Source organism: Mustela putorius, unplaced genomic scaffold (genome assembly GCF_011764305.1).
Source record: "Mustela putorius furo isolate JIRA1106 unplaced genomic scaffold, ASM1176430v1.1 tig00000145_pilon_pilon_pilon, whole genome shotgun sequence".
In the NCBI taxonomy this organism is placed as follows: domain Eukaryota; kingdom Metazoa; phylum Chordata; class Mammalia; order Carnivora; family Mustelidae; genus Mustela; species Mustela putorius.
In genome coordinates, this window is record NW_025421294.1 from 25,992,907 (window position 1) to 26,014,477 (window position 21,571).

At 39.2% G+C, this 21,571-nt stretch overlaps 1 protein-coding gene across 3 annotated transcripts in view; it reads right to left on the reverse strand.

The window, feature by feature from the left end:
* The window catches only part of CATSPER3 (cation channel sperm associated 3), a 37,446-nt gene extending 16,087 nt beyond the window's left edge, over positions 1-21,359 (reverse strand). The window contains exons 1-2 of one of the 3 annotated variants that reach the window (XM_004744934.3): positions 20,836-21,359; positions 18,773-18,926 (exon numbers count right to left, since the gene is read on the reverse strand). In XM_004744934.3, coding sequence (XP_004744991.1) covers positions 18,773-18,926; positions 20,836-20,936 — 255 coding nt within the window. In that variant the 5' untranslated portion in view covers positions 20,937-21,359. Of the gene's footprint in view, positions 1-18,772; positions 18,927-20,835 lie in introns of those variants that run through there. The other 2 variants (XM_004744936.3, XM_004744937.3) reach the window with 2 other exon arrangements.
* Between the last annotated feature and the right edge of the window lie 212 nt (positions 21,360-21,571).

The window sequence follows — 21,571 nt, forward strand, 5'->3', positions numbered from 1 at the left end:
GCTGCGGCTGAGGTCGAAGAGGTTGCTGCCTGTGTTCTCCTCAAGGATTTTGATGGATTCCTTTCGCACATTGAGGTCCTTCATCCATTTTGAGTCTATTTTCGTGTGTGGTGTAAGGAAATGGTCCAATTTCATTTTTCTGCATGCGGCTGTCCAATTTTCCCAGCACCATTTATTGAAGAGGCTGTCTTTTTTCCATTGGACATTCTTTCCTGCTTTGTCGAAGATGAGTTGACCGTAGAGTTGAGGGTCTATTTCTGGGCTCTCTATTCTGTTCCCTTGATCTATGTGTCTGTTTTTGTGCCAGTACCATGCTGTCTTGTGATGACAGCTTTGTAATAGAGCTTGAAGTCCGGAATTGTGATGCCACCAACGTTGGCTTTCTTTTTCAATATCCCTTTGGCTATTCGAGGTCTTTTCTGGTTCCATATAAATTTTAGAATTATTTGTTCCATTTCTTTGAAAAAGATGGATGGTACTTTGATAGGAATTGCATTAAATGTGTAGATTGCTTTAGGTAGCATAGACATTTTCACAATATTTATTCTTCCAATCCAGGAGCATGGAACATTTTTCCATTTCTTTGTGTCTTCCTCAATTTCTTTCATGAGTACTTTATAGTTTTCTGAGTATAGATTCTGTGCCTCTTTGGTTAGGTTTATTCCTAGGTATCTTATGGTTTGGGGTGCAATTGTAAATGGGATTGACTCCTTAATTTTTCTTTCTTCTGTCTTGTTGTTGGTGTAGAGAAATGCAACTGATTTCTGTGCATTGATTTTATATCCTGACACTTTACTGAATTCCTGTATAAGTTCTAGCAGTTTTGGAGTGGAGTCTTTTGGGTTTTCCACATATAGTATCATATCATCTGCGAAGAGTGATAATTTGACTTCTTCTTTGCCAATTTGGATGCCTTTAATTTCCATTTGTTGTCTGATTGCTGAGGCTAGGACCTCTAGTACTATGTTGAATAGCAGTGGTGATAATGGACATCCCTGCCGTGTTCCTGACCTTAGCGGAAAAGCTTTCAGTTTTTCTCCATTGAGAATGATATTTGCGGTGGGTTTTTCATAGATGGCTTTGATGATATTGAGGTATGTGCCCTCTATCCCTACACTTTGAAGAGTTTTGATCAGGAAGGGATGCTGTACTTTGTCCAATGCTTTTTCAGCATCTATTGAGAGTATCGTATGGTTCTTGTTCTTTCTTTTATTGATGTGTTGTATCACATTGACTGATTTGTGGATGTTGAACCAACCTTGCAGCTCTGGAATAAATCCCACATTAATCCTTTTAATGTACTGTTGAATCCTATTGGCTAGTATTTTGGTGAGAATTTTCGCATCTGTGTTCATCAAGGATATTGGTCTATAGCTCTCTTTTTTGATGGGATCCTTGTCTGGTTTTGGGATCAAGGTGATGCTGGCCTCATAAAATGAGTTTGGAAGTTTTCCTTCCATTTCTATTTTTTGGAACAGTTTCAGGAGAATAGGAATTAGTTCTTCTTTAAATGTTTGGTAGAATTCCCCCGGGAAGCCGTCTGGCCCTGGGCTTTTGTTTGTTTGGAGATTTTTAATGACTGTTTCAATCTCCTTACTGGTTATGGGTCTCTTCAGGCTTTCTATTTCTTCCTGGTTCAGTTGTGGTAGTTTATATGTTTCTAGGAATGCATCCATTTCTTCCAGATTGTCAAATTTATTGGCATAGATTTGCTCATCGTATGTTCTTATAATAGTTTGTATTTCTTTGGTGTTATTTGTGATCTCTCCTCTTTCATTCATGATTTTATTTATTTGGGTCCTTTCTCTTTTCTTTTTGATAAGTCGGGCCAGGGGTTTATCAATTTTATTAATTCTTTCAAAGAACCAGCTCCTAGTTTCGTTGATTTGTTCTATTGTTTTTTTGGTTTCTATTTCATTGATTTCTGCTCTGATCTTTATGATTTCTCTTCTCCTGCTGGGCTTAGGGTTTCTTTCTTGTTCTTTCTCCAGCTCCTTTAGGTGTAGGGTTAGGTTGTGTACCTGAGACCTTTCTTGTTTCTTGAGAAAGGCTTGTACCGCTATATATTTTCCTCTCAGGACTGCCTTTGTTGTGTCCCACAGATTTTGAACCGTTGTATTTTCATTATCATTTGTTTCCATGATTTTTGTCAATTCTTCTTTAATTTCCCGGTTGACCCATTCATTCTTTAGAAGGATGCTGTTTAGTCTGTATTTGGGTTCTTTCCAAACTTCCTTTTGTGGTTGAGTTCTAGCTTTAGAGCATTGTGGTCTGAAAATATGCAGGGAATGATCCCAATCTTTTGATACCGATTGAGTCCTGATTTAGGACCGAGGATGTGATCTATTCTAGAGAATGTTCCATGTGCACTAGAGAAGAATGTGTATTCTGTTGCTTTGGGATGAAATGTTCTGAATATATCTGTGATGTCCATCTGGTCCAGTGTGTCGTTTAAGGCCTTTATTTCCTTGCTGATCTTTTGCTTGGATGATCTGTCCATTTCAGTGAGGGGAGTGTTGAAGTCCCCTACTATTATTGTATTATTGTTGATGTGTTTCTTTGATTTTGTTATTAATTGGTTTATATAGTTGGCTGCTCCCATGTTGGGGGCATAGATTTTCTTGTTGGACAAACCCTTTGAGTATGATATAGTGTCCTTCCTCATCTCTTATTATAGTCTTTGGCTTAAAATCTAATTGATCTGATATAAGGATTGCCACTCCTGCTTTCTTCTGATGTCCATTAGCATGGTAAATTCTTTTCCACCCCCTCACTTTAAATCTGGAGGTGTCTTCGGGCTTAAAATGAGTTTCTTGGAGGCAACATATAGATGGGTTTTGTTTTTTTATCCATTCTGATACCCTGTGTCTTTTGACAGGGGCATTTAGCCCATTAACATTCAGGGTAACTATTGAGAGATATGAATTTAGTGCCATTGTATTGCCTGTAAGGTGACTGTTACTGTATATGGTCTCTGTTCCTTTCTGATCCACCGCTTGTAGGCTTTCTCTTTGCTTAGAGGACCCCTTTCAATATTTCCTGTAGAGCTGGTTTGGTGTTTGCAAATTCTTTCAGTTTTTGTTTGTCCTGGAAGCTTTTAATCTCTCCTTCTATTTTCAATGATAGCCTAGCTGGACATAGTATTCTTGGCTGCATGTTTTTCTCGTTTAGTGCTCTGAAAATATCATGCCAGCTCTTTCTGGCCTGCCAGGTCTCTGTGGATAAGTCAGCTGCCAATCTAATATTTTTACCATTGTATGTTACAGACTTCTTTTCCCGGGCTGCTTTCAGGATTTTCTCTTTGTCACTGAGACTTGTAAATTTTACTATTAGGTGACGGGGTGTGGGCCTATTCTTATTGATTTTGAGGGGCATTCTCTGAACCTCCTTAATTTTGATGCTCGTTCCCTTTGCCATATTGGGGAAATTCTCCCCAACAATTCTCTCCAGTATCCTTCTGCTCCCCTCTCTCTTTCTTCTTCTTCTGGAATCCCAATTATTCTAATGTTGTTTCGTCTTATGGTGTCACTTATCTCTCGAATTCTCCCCTCGTGGTCCAGTAGCTGTTTGTCCCTCCTTTGCTCAGCTTCTTTATTTTCTGTCATTTGGTCTTCTATATCACTAATTCTTTCTTCTGCCTCATTTATCCTAGCAGTGAGAGCCTCCATTTTTGATTACACCTCATTAATAGCTTTTTTGATTTCAACTTGGTTTGATTTAGTTCTTTTATTTTCCAGAAAGGGCTTTTATATCTCCCGAGAGTGTTTCTCTAATATCTTCCATGCCTTTTTCGAGCCTGGCTAGAACCTTGAGAATTGTCATTCTGAACTCTAGATCTGACATATTACCAATGACTGTATTGATTAGGTCCCTAGCCTTTGGTACTGCCTCTTGTTCTTTTTTTTGTGGTGAATTTTTCCATCTTGTCATTTTGTCCAGATAAGAGTATATGAAGGAGCAAGTAAAATACTAAAAGGGTGGCAACAACCCTAGGAAAATATGCTTTAACCAAATCAGAAGAGATCCCAGATCGTGAGGGGGGAGAAAGTGGATAAAAAGAGGTTCAAAAAGGAAGAAAGAAAAAAAAAAAGAAAAAAATTTTAAAAAAGAAAATGAATAAAGAAAAATATAAAAAAGAAAAAAATATATATATATTAGATAAACTAGTTAAAAAACGTTAAAAAAGAAAAAGGTAAAAGTTAAAAAAAATTTTTTATCCGAAGGTAAGAAAAAAAGAAAAAAAAATGAAAAAGAAAAAAATTAAATTAACTGCAAGACTAAAAAAAATCACAGGGAGAAAGCCATGAGTTCCGTGCTTTGCTTTCTCCTCCTCTGGAATTCTGCTGCTCTCCTTGGTATTGAAACCGCACTCCTTGGTAGGTGAACCTGGTCTTGGCTGGATTTCTTGTTGATCTTCTGGGGGAGGGGCCTGGTGTAGTGATTCTCAAGTGTCTTTGCCCCAGGCGGAATTGTACCGCCCTTACCAGGGGCCGGGCTGAGAAATCCGCTCGGGTTTGCTTTCAGGAGCTTTTGTTCCCTGAGCACTTTCCGTAGAGTTCCGGAGGTCGGGGAATACAAATGGCGGCCTCCTGGTCTCCGGCCTGGAGGAGCCGAGAGCCCGGGGCCCCACTCCTCAGTGTGCCCTCAGAGAACAGCGCCCAGTTACTCCCATCTGCCTGACCTCCGGCCGCGCTCCGAGCTCACTGAGCCTGTGGCCGGTTCAAGGTAACACCGAGCTGTGAGCTCACTGTCGGCTCTGTCTCTGTAGCCGGCTTTCCCGTTCCAATACCCGCAAGCTCTGCGACACTCGGACACCCCCGATCCTTCTGTGACCCTGCGGGACCTGAGGCCACACTGACCCCGTGTGGGCTTCGCCCCGGTTTAGCCTCTGGAGCAATGTCCCTCAGTGGAACAGACTTTTAAAAGTCCTGGTTTTGTGCACCGTTGCTCCGCCGCTTGCCGGGAGCCGGCCCCTCCCCCCATCGCTTTGGATTCACGTCTCCGCCAGTCCTACCTTTCAAAAAGTGGATGTTTTTCTGTTTGCAGAATTGCTGTTCTTCTCTTCGATCTGCCGATGGATTTGTAGGTGTTGCAATCTTTAGATAAGCTATCTAGCTGATCTCCTGCTAGCTGAAGTAGTCTCAGCCTGCTACTTCTCCGCCATCTTGACTCCTCCCCTTGAGTCTCTATTTCTGATTCTTTCGCGTATACACTTGGAAGTGGAATTGCTGGATCATATGGCAATTCTACATTTAACTTTTTGAGATGTGTTCTAGAGTGGCTCCGTAATTTTACATTCACACCAACAATGCACAAGAGTTCTAATTTCTTCACATCTACAGCACCAACACTTGTTCTCCATTTCACAGTTTTTGTTTTTATAATGACTGTAATAATTAGGATGCGGAGTTGTATATTTTTGTGAGTTTGATTTGCATTTCTCATCCTAATGACTAGTGATTTTGAACATCTTTTAATGTGCTTATTGGTCGTTTCCTTATCTTCTTTGGAGAAATGTCTACTCAAGTCCTATGGGTATTTTTTATTTATTTTTTTTAAAGATTTATTTATTTATTTATTTGACAGAGAGAAATCACAAGCAGATGGAGAGGAAGGCAGAGAGAGAGAGAGAGGGAAGCAGGCCCCCTGCCGAGCAGAGAGCCCGATGCGGGACTCGATCCCAGGACCCTGAGATCATGACCTGAGCTGAAGGCAGCGGCTTAACCCACTGAGCCACCCTGGAGCCCCCTTTGGGTATTTTTTAATTGGGTTATTTTGTTGTTGATGTTATTGTTGAGTTGTGGGAGCTCTTTGTATAGTCTGCATATTAACTATCAGATTCATGATGTGCAAATATTTTCTTCCTTTTGTGGCTTATCTTTTCACTCTCATGATAGTTCCCTAAGACTCACAAATGTTTTCATTTAATGAGGTCTAATTAATCTGCCTTTCCCTTTTGTTGCCTGTGCTTTTGGTGTCATACGTAAGAATCTATTGCTGAGGTCAAGGTCATGAACATTTACCACTGTGTTTTCTTCTAAGAATTCTAGCTTTTATATTTAGGATGTTGATCCATTGTGAGTTAATTTTTGAATACAGTGTAAGGTGGGCGTCTGAGTTATTCTCTATGTGTAGATATCAAGTTATCCTAGAACCATATGATGAAAAGACTATTCTTGCCCCAACTAAATGGTCTTACATTCTCATTGAAAATCAATTAGCCATACTTAATTTGGTTTTATCCCTAGAATTTCAATTATATTCTTTGTCTATGTGTATCCTTATGTCAGTACCACAGTTTTTATTACAATATCTCTGTAGAAAGTTCTGAAGTCAGAAAGTACAAGTTTTCCAAGTCTGTTCTTCACATTCAATATTGTTTTGGCTACTCAAGGCCCTTTGCACATCCACATGAATTTGAGAATCTATTTTTTAGTTTCTTTTTTTATTTGTTTTTTTTTTTAAGATTTTATTTATTTGACAGAGAGAGACACAGTGAGAGAGGGAACACAAACAAGGGGTGTGAGAGAGGGAGAAGCAGGCTTCCTGCCAAGCAGGGAGCCTGATACGGGGCTCAATCCCAGGACCCTGCGATCATACCCTGAGCTCAAGGCAGACATTTAATGACTGTGCCACCCAGGAACCCCAGTTTCTTTTTAAAAAAAAAGAAAATTTTTTCTCTAAATTTGGATAGGGATTGCAATGAATTTCTAGATCACTCTGGGTAGTCTTTGTAACAAGTCTTTTTTTTTTTTTTTTTTTTTTTTAAGATTCTCTCTTCTTATTTGAGACAGAGACAGAGATACAAGCAGGGGTAGGGCCAGAGGGACAAGCAGACTCCTTATTGAATGCAGAGCCTGATGCAGAGTCCAATCCCAAGATCTTGGTATCATAATCTGAGCTAAAGTGAGTCACTTAATCAACTGAGCCAGCAAGGCACCCCTGTAACAAGTCTTAACAGGTATTCTAATTCATGAATTCTAATCCAGGATGTCTTTCCACTAATGTAGGTCTTATTTCTTTCAGCAAGGTTCTATAGTTTTCAGGACACCCATCTCTCATCTCCTTGGTGAAATCTAGTCCTCGGCATTTTATTGTTTTGGATGCTTTTGTAAGTCAAATTTTCTTAAGTTCCTTTTCAGATTGTTCATTGCTAGTATACAGAAATATGTCTGATTTTTGTTGTTGATCTTGTGTCAAAAACTTTGCTCAATTTGTTTAATAGTCCTCATAGTTGTGTGTGTGTGTGTGTGTGTGTGTGTGTGTGTGTATTATTTGGGATTCTCTATACATAACATCAAGTCACATGCAAACAAAGATAATCTCAATTTTTCCTTTCCAATATGAATGCCATTTTTCTTGCCTGCTTAATTGCTCTGGCTAAGGCTTCCAGCATAATTTTTAAAAATGGTAAAAGCAGGCATCTTTGTCCTTTTCCTGATCTTAGATAGATTAGAAAGATTTCCAGTCTTTCACCCCTGAGCATGATGTTAACTGGATTTTTTTATAAATGTCCATTATCAGGTTAAGGAATTTCCCTTCTACTTCTAGTTTGTTTTGTTTTGTTTGTTTGTTTTCTTTTTTCTTTTTTTTAAATTTACTTGACAGACAGAGATCACAAGTAGGCAGAGAGGCAGGGAGAGAGAGAGGAAGGAAAGCAGGCTCCTGCTGAACAGAGAGCCCGATGCGGGGCTCGATCCCAGAACCCTGGGATAATGACCTGAGCCGAAAGCAGAGGCTTAACCCACTGAGTCACTCAGGCACCCCTGTTATTTGTTTTTAAATCATTAAAGGGTATTGGATTTTGTCAAATCCTTTTTTAGCAAGAACTGATACAAACTTGGATTTTATTTTTTCCTTCATTCTACTGGTATATTATATTGACTGACTTTCATATCAACATAAGGCATTCCAGGGATAAATCAAGTAATGAATCATGGTGTCATGATCATGATGTCTAATCCTTAAAAATAGGCAGCCTATTGTTTACTATCTCCATGAGGATTTTTGCATCTGTATTCATAAGGAATATCCGTCTGTAGTTTTCTTTTCCTGTGATGTCTTTTTCTGGCTTTGGGGTCAGGGTAATGCTGGACTGATGTAATTAATTTGAAAGTGTCCCATCCTCTTGTATTTTTTGGAAGTTTGAGAAGCATTGGTATTTGTTCTTCTTTAAATGCAGAGGGAAGGGGATCCTGAGTGGTTTAGTTGGTTAAACATTTGCCTTTAGCTCAGGTCATAATTCCAGGGGCCTGGGATTGGGCCCCAAGTTGGGCCCCCTGCTCATCAGCAAGTCTGCTTCTCCCTCTCCCTCTCCCCTTCCCCTGCCTGTGCTCTCTTTTACATACACACACACACACACACACACACACACACATACACACATACACACATACATAAATGCAGGAGCAAAGTAACTAGTGAAGCCATCTGGTCCTGGACATTTCTTTATTGGGAGGTTTTTGCTTAGTGATTTTTTTTAAAAGATTTTATTTATTTATTTGACAGAGAGAGATCACAAGTAGGCAGAAAGGCAGGCAGAGAGAGAGAGGAGGAAGCAGGCTCCCTGCTGAGCAGAGAGCCCGATGCGGGACTCGATCCCAGGACCCTGAGATCATGACCTGAGCCGAAGGCAGCAGCTTAACCCACTGAGCCACCCAGGCGCCCTGCTTAGTGATTTAACATCTGTACTTATTATAGGACTGTTCTAATATGTCAGTTTCATATTTTTTCCTTAAGTCAGTTTTGCAGTTAGTAAGTTTCTAGGAATCTGTCCATTTCATCTAGGTTGTCTAATTTGTTGGCAGCCTATTGTTTATAGTGTTCTCTTATAACCCTTTTTATTTCTCTTAGGTTAGTAGGAATGTCTCAACATTCATTTCTACTATTAGTAGAGTCTTCACTTATCTTCTTCAATCTAGTTAAAGTTGTCAATTTTGTCAATCTTTTTCAAAAAATGAAATTTTGAATTTGTTTGATTTTGTCTCTTGTCTTTTTATCTCACTCTAATCTTTTTTTTAATTTTCTTATTTCTGCTAGCTTTCAGTTTGGTTTACCCTTCTTTTTCTAGTTCCTTAAGGTCTAAAGTTAGGTTATTAAACTAAGATCTTTTATCTTTCCTAATGCAGGCATCTGCAGGTATGTATTTCCCTCTGAGCACTGCTTCTGCTGCATCCTATAAGTTTTATTATTATTATTTTTAATGGAAGTATATTGACATACAATATTAGTTTCAGGTGTAGAACAGTGATTTAATGTTTATGTACATTATGAAATGTTCACCACAGTAAGTGTTGTTACCAGGTGTCACCATACAAAGTTATTACAGTATTATTGACTATATTCCTTATGTGTTAAGTCGTGTATTCATTTTCTTTTTTAAAATTTTTAAAAAAGATTTTATTTATGACAGAGAGAGATCACAAGTAGGCAGAGAGGCAGCCTCGGCGGGGGGCGGTAGGGAGGGAAGCAGGCTCCCTGCTGAGCAGAGAGCCAGATGCAGGACTCAATCCCAGGACCCTGAGATCATGACCTAAACTGAAGGCAGAGGCTTAACCCAATGAACAACCCAGGCGCCCCTGTGTGTCCATTTTCATTTACCTTAAAGTACTTTCTAATCTCCCTTGTGATTTCTTCCTTGACCTGTTGTTGGTTATTTAAGAGTATTTCCATATATTTGAAAAATTTCCAGTTTTCCTGTTATTGATTTCCAGTTTCATTCCACTGTTGTCAGAAAAGATACTTTGCATGATTTCAATATTTTAAAATTTATTGGATCTTGCTTTAAAGCACAACATATGGTCTATCCCAGAGAATGCTTTATGTGCATTTGAGAAAAATCACTGTGTTTTCTTGGTGAATTGACCTTTTTGTTAATATATAATGCCCTTGTCTCCTATAACAGTTTTTGCCTTAATATCTATTTTGTCTGATTTGGGTACAGCCAACCTAACTCTCTTTTCATTTCTACTTGCATGTTATATATTTCTCTATTCTTTTACTTTCAACCTATTTGTATTTTTGGATCTCAAATAAATTCTTTGTAGACAGCATATATTTGGATTTTTTTTAAGATTTTTTAAAAAATTTATTTATTTGACAGAGAGACAGTGAGAGAGGGAACACAAGCAGTGGGGGAGTGGGAGAGGGAGAAGCAGGCTCCCCACTGAGCAGGGAGCCCAACGTGGGACTCAATCCCAGGACCCTGGGATCATGACCTGAGCCAAAGGCAGACATTTAATGACTGAGCCACCCAGGTGTCCCAATATTTGGATTTTTTAAAAATAACCCATTCTGTCTTAATTGGAGAGCTCAATTCCTCTATATTTAAAGTAATTACTAATAAAGAAGAAATACCTCTGCCATTTTGTAATATTTTATATACGTCCCATTCTTTTTTGTTCCTTAATTCCTCCATTACGACTTTCTTTTGTGCTTGATTCTTTTGTAGTGTACCACTTGGATTCTTTTCTCATTCTTCTGTATACTTTTTCATTGTGTTTTTCATGGTTACAATTAAGCTCTTAAACTTGTAACAATCTATTTTTAATTAATACAACCTTAGCTTCAATAGTATATAATAATTGTTTCCTTAGAGCTCCGTCCCCACCCCCCTTAAAAAATCAGATTCTTCCCTTTCCTCAGAGTTTGTTACTTTCTGTGGGTAGTGTTGTTTGTTTAGTGGCCTGGCTCAACAGTTTTCTTAAAAACTGTATTCTTTGCAGGGTGCCTGACTGGCTCAGTTGGTACGGCATTTAGGGCTCTCTAAACTCTACCACATACATGGAAGTTTGTTAATGCCTTCATTTTCCAAAGACTGACTCTCCTGGACTTTCTTCAAGGCATTCAGCATGTCCTTTGTTTATGTCAACTGGTCTTTTGTTGTTGTTGCTGTTGTTGTTTTGCCCTAGATAGCAGTGAGTTTTTCATCTGTCTCTCATGATTTTAAGAAATGCTCTCTGCAGAGTCACCTTTCTGTGCTGAGAAAGTTCCAAGTCAGGCAAAACAAAGGCAATTGCCTTGCATCAGTCCTTCAGGCAGCCCTCAAACAGGTCAAAAGAGACAACATAACTCTTTAAAAACAAAGTCTGTTCTGTGGCTTCAGGAACCAAGGAGACCAGAATTCCACAATGAGAACTTAGGCTGCCATCTTCAGGGCCATCACCACGAGGAGGAGGGGACTGGGCCAGGGACAAAATAAAATGTTGTAAAGTTTTATCTTTTGAAAGCTGACTCTTTCTTGGGTGCCTGGGTGGCACACTTGGTTAAGCATCCAACTCTTGGTTTCAGCTCAGGTCATGATCTCAGTCATGAGATAGAGCCCTGTGACAAGCCCTGGGTTGGGCTCCATGCTCAGCAGGAAGTTTGCTTGGGATTCTCTCTTCTTCTGCCTCTACTCACCCCCCCCCTGCACTTGCTTGCACTCTCTCTAAAATAAATAATCTTTGGGATGCCTGGGGCTCAGTCAGGTAAGCATCTGCCTTTAGCTGAGGTCATGATCCCATGATCCAAGTCCTTTGTCAGACTTCTTGCTTGGGGAGCCTGCTTCTCCCTCTGCCTACTTCTCCCACTGCTTGTGCTCTCTCTCTGACAAATAAATAAAATCTTTTAAAAAAATAATATTTTAAAAAGAATAAAAAGTAAAAGTTGACTTTCTTGATTCAATCTTCACTCATTTGCTATAAATCTTTGACTATTTTCCAGAGTTCTGAGAGTTTTTGTCCCTTTTCAGGTACTTCTATGGACAGATGGACCCTTAGAGTACCTACTCTACCATTTTCACTGACATCATTCATCTTTTTCATTTTTTTTTTTTTAAAGTTTTTTTTTTTTTTTTAAAGATTTTATTTATTTATTTGACAGAGAGAAATTACAAGTACACTGAGAGGCAGGCAGAGAGAGAGAGAAGGAAGCAGGCTCCCTGCTGAGCAGAGAGCCCGATGTGGGACTCGATCCCAGGACCCTGAGATCATGACCTGAGCCGAAGGCAGCGGCTTAACCCACTGAGCCACCCAGGCGCCCCATCTTTTTCATTTTTGAAGGATGGGTTTTCTGGATGCGGAAATCTTGGTTTGTTTGTTTTTCTTTCAGCACTTTGAATACAACATCCCACTACCTTCTGGCCACCATAGTTTCTGGTGACACATCAGCATTAATTTTATTGAGGATACTCCATATTTGATGAATCGTTTCTCCAATGGTACTCTCAAGTTCTCTGACTTTCAACAGTCTGTTCATGATGTGTCTAGATGAATTTCTGAGTCTACTCTCAGAGTTTGCTGGTGTTTTTGGATATGTAGATTAATGTTTTCCATTGAATTTGGGGAATTTGGGGCCATTATTCCTTTATAATTTTTTTGCCCTTTCTCTCATCTCCTGGGACGCCTTGTTTATCTGATGAGGTTCCACATGTCTCTGATCATTTTCAGTCCTTCATTTTTTTTTAAGGTTTTATTTACTTATTTGACAGACAGAGAGATAACAAGCAGTGGGAGTGGCAGGCAAGGGAGAGGGAGACCCACACTCCCACTGGGAGCCAGATGCAGGATTCAATCCCAGGACTCCAGGATCATGACGTGGGCTGAAGGCAGCCTCTTAACCGACTGAGATACCCAGGCACCCCCTAGTCCTTCATTTTTCTTTCTGTGCCTCACACTGGAGAATCTCAGTTGACCTATCTTTGTTTTTCAATTCCTTCCTCCACTAACTCAAATCTGCTACTGAATTCCTTTAATGAATATTTCAATTATTGTACTTCTCAACTAAAGAATTTTTATTTGGCTCTTTTAAAAATTTCTCTCTTTACTCATATTCTCTATTTGGTGAGGTATTCCTCTCATATTTTCTTTTGGGTCTTTAGATAGGATTTTTTTTCATTAGTCCTTTGAACATACTTACAATCTCCAATTTAAAAACCTTTGCATAGTAAGCCGAAGAGATGGGCTTCCTCAGGGACAGTTTCTATTGACTGTACTTTTATCCGCTTGTGTAGGAGCCATACATTCTTGTTTCTTTGTGTGTTTTGAGATTTTTGTTGTTGTTGTTGGAAAAGGGACATTGTAAATTACATAAAAGTGGAACCCCAGGGACGCCTGGGTGGCTCAGTTGGTTAAGCAGCTGCCTTCAGCTCAGGTCATAATCCCAGTGTCCTGGGATCGAGTCCCACATCGGGCTCCTTGCTCAGCAGGGGGCCTGCTTCTCCCTCTGCCTCTGCCTGTGCTCGCTCTCTCCCCCCCTCTCTCTCTGATAAATAAATAAAATCTAAAAAAAAAAAAGTGGAACCCCAGAAATCTGATGACCCCCTCTCCCTAGAATTTTATTGCCATTTTTTTAGAAGAAACTTTCCAGAAGTACTTCTGTAATGTCTGTATTCTTTGTCATGTCTGGCTAAAGACCCACTCAGCTAACTTAATGGTCTGCTAGTGAATGGGCAGATATTCCCATAAATGCCTGGACCCACTAACTCTCCCAGCCTTTGCCATAAGGTTCTGAGTGTTGCAGCAGACATTTAATAGTCCAGCAGTTTAGGGCACCTGGGTGGTTCAGTGGGTTAAGCTGCTGCCTTTGGCTCAGGTCATGATCTCTGGGTCCTGGGATCGAGTCCCGCATCAGGCTCTCTGCTCAGCAGGGAGCCTGCTTCCTCCTCTCTCTCTCTGCCTGCCTCTCTGCCTACTTGTGATCTCTCTCTGTCAAATAAATAAATAAAATCTTTTAAAATAAAAAAAAAAAAATAGTCCAGCAGTTTATGTCTCTGCCTTAGCCTTCATTTCCTGCTTGCAGAGTCTCAAGATTTTCCAGAGGTGAGATTTCAGGGCCTTCTCAGGACTTTCCTGATACCTTCGTTGAGATTCTCCAAAATGGTAATAATTTCTCAGAGTTTCACAGTTAATCAAGGGTTTTCATACATGTTATCCAATTACCTCAGCCACCCTGTGTACATTAATGACATCACTTTATGAATGTTGAAGTGCAACAATTTCGAGATTAAGTAACTTGCCAAAAACCCCGATTTCTCTAACACTGAAATCTGCATCCCTTCCACAGCACAGAATTTCTCCCAGGCTTGCAAACCGGGATGCTACGGGAGGTACGTTATGTGACCCATATGGCCTCTGCAGGGCAATCAAAGATTTAGATTCCTCAACTCGGCTCTTGCCCTGACTCCTATCAAGTGCCATACCTAACATGATGCTCTGTGGTTCATTACCAAATGCTGTGGAGTGCAATGCCACACCGACAGGTTCAGAGATGTGGTGCCAAATGGACACTGGCGCATTTCATGCATTGACTAGGGTCCTCCACCACCTACCTCCATGGCCTCTGACTACATGCTGGGTTGATGTTGACCACTTTCACCACCAAGAAAGAAACTTGTTATTTACCATAAAAGACGACCGAGTACATTTTTATCCATTTTATTATACAACAAAACATACATATAGAACCACACAAACAAATATATAGCCTAATGTACTGTTCCATGGCCCACACGTTGTAACTACCACCTAGGTCTAGAAATACAACTTTGTTCACCAGCTATCCCACAAGTCCTCCACGTGTGCCATCCCAATTACAACTTCCTCCTTTCCCCCAAATTAACCACTATCCTGATTTTCATAGTCATCACTTCTTGGATTTCTCTATAGATAGGAACACATGTATACATCCCTGGAACTAATACTTTAGTCTTGCCTTTTAAAATCTGTTTAAATTTGGTGTCTTTTAAGTCTTCCATTCCTTTTTTTCCTTTCAACTTACCTATTGATGAATCCAGGCATTCTAATGGGTAGAACTTCCCAGTCTAGATTTTGCTACCTACACACTCATGATGCAGCTCAGCATGCTCCCCTGTCCTCTATCTTCCAGAAACAGGTAGTTAGATCCAAAGACTAGACCGGATTCAGGTTTCATCTCTTTAGCAAGATCATAGCTTCTGTTCTTTCATAGCAAGCATATATCTGCTTGTCTCCCTTCTGATGATGGTAGCGGCTACTCATTCTTATTGCCTAGATCCATTTCTTCACTAGAGGCTGAAAACAGTGATACTCTAATTTTATCATTTCCTTTTTCACTTATTAACTGGGATATTTCTATAAAGAGAGTTCTCTCTTATTGACTGTATGGTTACTCAGTAATATGGTTCATATTAGGTCAATAATGCTTGATTCTTTCTCTTAATGTTTTAGAGATAAAAATTAGTTCCTTATTACCCTCCAAAAGTGACCAGTTAGTTTTTGATATCATTATGAACTTATGGATTATTTGAGGCATTCCAATCCATTTTAATTATCATCCTTATCAAAGCTCAAAGTGTCCCATCTTCCGCTAGTAGCAGGCTCTTTAAGTTGTCTCCTGAGTCCTTTTGACACAACCCCCGTAATCTTTGACATCTTCCTTGCTAATATGACAAGATATTCCTTACTCCTCTGGTATGTTTTTTGCCTTGACTTGTGGTCCATCATTTCTCTAAAAATCCCTAGTTTGTTTTCAGTGAGAAATGGCATTTCAAAATCACATGAATTGTGAGCACTATGGCTGTGTAACTGCTGGAGTGGTCAATGTTTAGGTCTTTCATGGTTAAGGATAAAATACTTTCGTCATTTATCCTGATATTTCCAACTTAATGTCAAACTGGAGAATTTTTACTTAGCATTGTCTGTATTACCTCTGTTTCTCCTTTCTTCCATGAGTATACTGATTCCCAAGAACAGAGAGGGTAAGAGAATGAAACTGTCCCATGTTTGCCCATCTACTTTATCCCATATGACACATACAACAGTCTCAAAATGATATTACTCTAATATATCTCCACTAATTTGACTCTTAAAAATGGTTTAAAATTTTCTGGGCATTAACTCTCCCCACTCTCCTCCATGTTTGAGTCATACTGTATCTTCACCATCAGAGGACAGATTCATTCTATGGCGTATTCTCTCCTTGTTAGCCCACAATTAGCATTAATTCTACCAATAATTGTATTTAACGCTCACCACCCATCCTAATGTTGATGCGTCTCTAGTCATTTTGGTTGGCTTCAATTTATTCTTTACCAGATTCTGACAGAAGGGCTCAAGGAAACATTATCACCCAAGGGTTTTCATGACTGATGACAGTGTATCTCTGTGTGCATTATACTTGAAATTTCATCAGTTTTAATGGATCTAGAACTCTTGGTTCATTTTCCTCCCTTAAGTATCCTAAATATGTTGCTTTCTTTTAGCATAAAGTGTTAGCAAAGTCTGCCAATACTTCCCCTTTCCTTAGCAGCCTCTTTGCCCAGATGCTCATAATTTCCTCTACCCTCTTTCATTTAGAGTCCAATAATTTTAGTAGAATGTTTCAGTGCTTGTTGTTCTAAATTCATATTCTCAGGTGTGTAATGTGTGCTCTTTCAATATAGAACTTCAGTTCTTTGATTTAAGGTAACATTTCTTAGATTATAGGTTTCTCTGTGTTCCATCCCTTTACTTTGTTACTGTTTCAAATTCAGGGACTCCTGTTATCCTTATGTTGGATCTTTTCTTCCCCCCATTTTCTTTACAACTTTTTTCTTTTCACATTTTTTAATTTTTATTTTGAAGTAATCTATACCCAACATGGTGCTCAAACTCACAACACTGAGATCAAGTACTGCATGATCCACCAACTGTGCCCGCCAGGTGCCCCTTCCCCCATTTTCAATATTCATTATTTTCTCTTGAATCCTTTTTATTTCTTCATTATTGATTGATTTTAAAATTCTCTTCCTTGGGCATCTCGGTGAATCAGTTGGTTAAGCATCTGCCTTTGGCTCAGGTCGTGATCCCAGGGTCCTGGGATCAAGTCCTGCATCGGGATCCCTGCTCAGCGGGGAATCTGCTTCCCCCTCTGCGCTCCTCCAGCTTGTGCACTCTCTCGCTTTCTCTCTCTCAAAAATAAATAAATAAAATTTAAAAAAAAATAAAAATCTCTTCCATTAATCCAATATGTCTCTTAAGCTATTACCTGTTGTGCTTAATTGCTCTTAGCTACATCTTCATTTCTGAAATGTCTTTTATTTCTAATTCTTTCCTGAGTCTTTTCACTTTGCCTCTGTTCTTTCCTTTTTCATATCATTTTCTTAAACATTTACCTTGTTTTGAAATAAGATGCTACAGTTGTTATCTGTTTTGTGGACATGTCTTTGTGGTGGGCTTCTACCATCTACAGGGGTATTATTCTCCAATATATTCTCTTTTCTCACTTCACAATCATTGTGTGGGATTTTACTTCAATCTCTTTATAATATACTTTTTTCTATGACATTGGTTTTCCTGAACTTTTAGAAGGTGTGGTTCTGACTTCATGTAGCTCCCTCTTCTCTTTCAAAGACATGCTAGCTTGATTTTTAAGGTTTCTTCATTCCATTCCCCTCCTCCAATTTTATCTAGACTTTCTCTTCCTTAATCTCTGGGTCTCTCCCCTGCTCAATTTTTATTCCACTCCTTTTATTTCTTCTAAGTGGATGGGGATCATGGGGGATATCCCTGAAGGAAACTCTGACTGGTCAGTCTTCAGAGTTCACAAGATCCAGACTGTTTTAGGTCCTTCAGGAATTACCAGGAACCTCTTGCATTAACCCAGTACTGGACTGAACAACACCCTTCCCAATATCAAATACTGACCATCAACAGAAGAAAAATATATATATATATATATATGAAATTATAATGTATATAATACATATAATGAAATTATATATATATATATATGGGTATGTTAGTCATCAAAAAGAATGAAATCTTGCCATTTGTAACAATGTAGATGGAACTAGAGGGTATTATGCTAAGTGAAATAAGTCAGTCAGTGAAAGACAAAATACAGTATCATTTCACTCACATGTGGAATTTAAGAAACAAAACAGATAAATATATCTGAAGAGAAGGAAAAATAAAATAAGACAACAGGGAAGGAGACAAACCATGAGAGACTCTTAACTACTGGAAACAAACTGAGGGTTGTTGGAGGGGAGGTTGATGGAGGATGGAGTAATAGGATGATAGGCATTAAGGAGGACCCTTGAAGTAAGGAGCACTGGGTGTTATATGCAAATGGTGAATCACTTAATTCTACCTTAAATTAAGTATTTTAAGTTTACTTAAATTCTACCTTATAGACTAATAATACAGTATATGTTAATAAAAAAATATGTTCTCATATCAGCCCATATTTTCCAACTAATATTTATTGAACATCCTCTGCTTCCTCTCCCTCAGAGGCTAAATCTGTGCAGTTGGGGCTCATAGTAAGGATATGTTTTTAACTAGTTTTGATTTTTATACTGCCTGTGGATTCTGATTTTGCTCCCAAGTTGCTCTGTTTCCCCCCACACTCCGATTTTATTTATTTATTTTTAGAGGGAGAAAGAGAACATGCACCTACAGGGAGAAGGGACAGAGAGAGAATCCCAAGCAGACTCCCTGCCAATCCCTTGCCTGTCACAAGGCTATCTCATGACCCTGAGATCCAATGACCTGAGCAAAAACTGAAAGTTGGACGCTTAACTGACTGAGCTACCCAGGCACCCTCCAAGGTGCTTTTTTTTTTTTTAGGAGAAAATTCAGAGAGATTAAAAAACCACGTTACCACTGCTAATATTGTTACCATCTTTCCAAAGATTTTAGAGTATATTTTTTAAGTCCTTAGAGCTTTCCTATGGAAAATTTTCTTGAACAAAATGCCTTAAAAATCTTAAAATGTTTTCACAAATAAAAAGGATGAAACAGAAGAGACTCTACTCATTTTGTCTGCTTACCTCAAAAAGTCTGAACAAGTTGTATTTTGTATTATAATCAGTCCACAAGACCACAAAAAAGGCATTCAGGGAGACGGTGCTAATCATAATTATCTTAAAGAGACGACTCATTATGACTCTCTTCACAAATGCCTGGCACTGAGTATCTCTCCTCCTGTCAAAAAGTTGAATAAGAGGTATGATTATCTTACAACAGAACTAGATCCCAAATACTACACACTTTTTGTGAGACTAGGTCCTGCTTTCTCCCCTCTACAAATATAAATTTAAATATACTTTTAAACTGCAACACATTGTAGGACCCCTGGCTGGCTCGGTCAGTAGAACAAGCGATTCTTGATTTCAGGGTCATGAGTTTGAGCCCCACATTGGGTGCAGAGATGACTTAAATAAATGTGTGTTTTTTTCTTAACTGCAACACAATGCTAGCATTGAAGGACCACTAAAATATGTATGATGACCTCTGAGTTGATCTGTTCCCACTCAGTTACTTAGTTCCTTCTAAGTAACTAAGTGTGGGGGGCGGGAATGATTCCTAGTCCCTCTCAAGCAAAATAATACTCCTTCCATAAATTTTTACTGAGTGGTTACTAATACCAGGCAAGATAGCAGACAGCAGACACTGTGGATATAAGGAGAACAAAACTAAATATTGTCAGTCTAGTAGGAAAAACTGGTACTAATCAAATCATCACCTACATAATTGTTTACAAATCAGTGATTTAAAAAAAAAAAACTGGACACCCTAAAAAAACAGGCAAAATCAGTCACTTCATGAAACAAATTCAAATGGTAATGAACTTCCCCCAAAATGTTCAGTAGCATTACTAACGGGGAAGGGAGGTTGCAAATTAGGTCCAACCATTATTTTGGCTTATAAAATTAGCAAAGTTTTAAATGTCATATTATCTAATGTTGGCAGTCGTGTGGTGTGATGAGGTATTCTCATAAACTGCCAGGGGGTGTGGAAATTGGCCAGCTCCTCTGAAAAGCCTTAGAACTATTTTTAACCTCTGATCCAAGGAACCTACCCCAAGAGAATGCAATCTGGAATGAAGTGGCTTTGGCCAAACATGTTCATCCTAGCTTTACTTACAGTAGTAAGAACCTGGAAACAGTTTAAAAGTCTAACAAGAAAGACTGGTTAAGTACAGATGGCCGTCCACCTCATGGAATCTTACATAGATACAAAAAAATGCCTATGACTTTTTCACGGTTTAAAAAATGTTTATGATCCACCAGCTAGCAAAAAACAAAAACAAAATAAGAGACCAAATTCTCTACTCAGTATTATTTCAACTGTGCAAGAACAGGTGAAAAAAACTGAGCAGGACACCGGCCAAATGCTGACAGTGTCTGCCTATGATGGCAAGCTTATAGTAAATCTTTTCCTTGGTTATTATATTTATCTATGCTTTCCAATTTTTCTCAAAAAGTATGTATTTTTCCCCACTATATGTAACAAATGGACACACTCCTCCTAACAGTAAATACAGAATGCATATACTTTCATAATCTAAAAAACAAGATGTATAGTTTTCATCATCTGTTTTGAGATGAGGTCAATTACCTTCAAATTTTCTTTTTTTTTTTTAATTTATTTATTTGACAGAAAGAGAGAGATCACAAGTAGGCAGAGAGGCAGGCAGAGAGAGAGAGTGGCATGCAGGATCCTCGCTGAGCAGAGAGCCCGATGTGGGGCTCGATCCCACTACCCTGAGATGAAGACAGAGGTTTTAACCCACTGAGCCACCCAGGGGCCCCTCCTTCAAATTTTCTAACACAGTAGCTAATAAAAGCAAAGTAAGAAGGACAAAAAGATAAAAGGATTAAACCATCAAATTCAGTGTATGGGTCAAGTAAGACCGTGACTGAACAATGACTTAACTAACCAGTCACAATATTAAAGCCAAAGAAGCAAACTGTTTGGCTGAGCCTTCACCAACCTCCCCAGTGAGAGCACAGGGGTGAGTGTACCCAGAAGCTAAGAGTATACTAGCACCTTGTTCCCAAGCTGCCATCTGCTCATTTCTTAACAAGCAATAGAAATAAAGAATATTTACTGAAATTTCCTGAATCTTGCACAGAACTCTGCTGAAGAATTATCCAACAGCGAGCTCGAAATGACTCTTGTATCATTCTGGTAATGAAACTGTTGAGACATTATCCAAATTCCCAATCTTTATTCCTTGCTCTGATCATCCAAACAGAAAATCTCTGTTTAGGGATTTCCTTGGCCATCTAGATTCCAAGAGGCCACAGACCAGGGCCCACAAAAGGAACTCCCGCTTTATGACATAATTCTTGGGTGTCATAGTGCGTTACTAGCCTGCAGGTCCCCAGAGTCAAATACTTCCTGTGCTGAGATCCTGTCTTCCCAGGGAGACTATGCACCTCAGATCAGCGAAAGGGATACAAGTACACAGGAACTGTGAAGCTCCAAGCTGAATCTGGGAGATACCAGAGCTAGAGCAGAAAAAAGTAATTTCTCTCTCAAGAAGAATCCACATATGGGGGACACCTGGGTGGCTCAGTTGGTTAGGCGTGTGCCTTTGGCTCAGGTCATGATCTCTGGGTCCTGGGATCGAGCCCCGCATCGGGCTTCCTGCTCAGCCCCTCAGGAGCCTGCTTTTCTCTCTGTCTCTCCCTCTGCCCCTCCCCACTGCTCATTCTCTCCCTCTCTCAAATAACAAATAAAATCTTAAAAAAAAAAAAAAAGAAGTACCCACAAAATCCCTTAATAATGTGTTAAGACTAAGTTAAGCATCATATAAGAGGAAAAAGCAAACTATTCTGAGG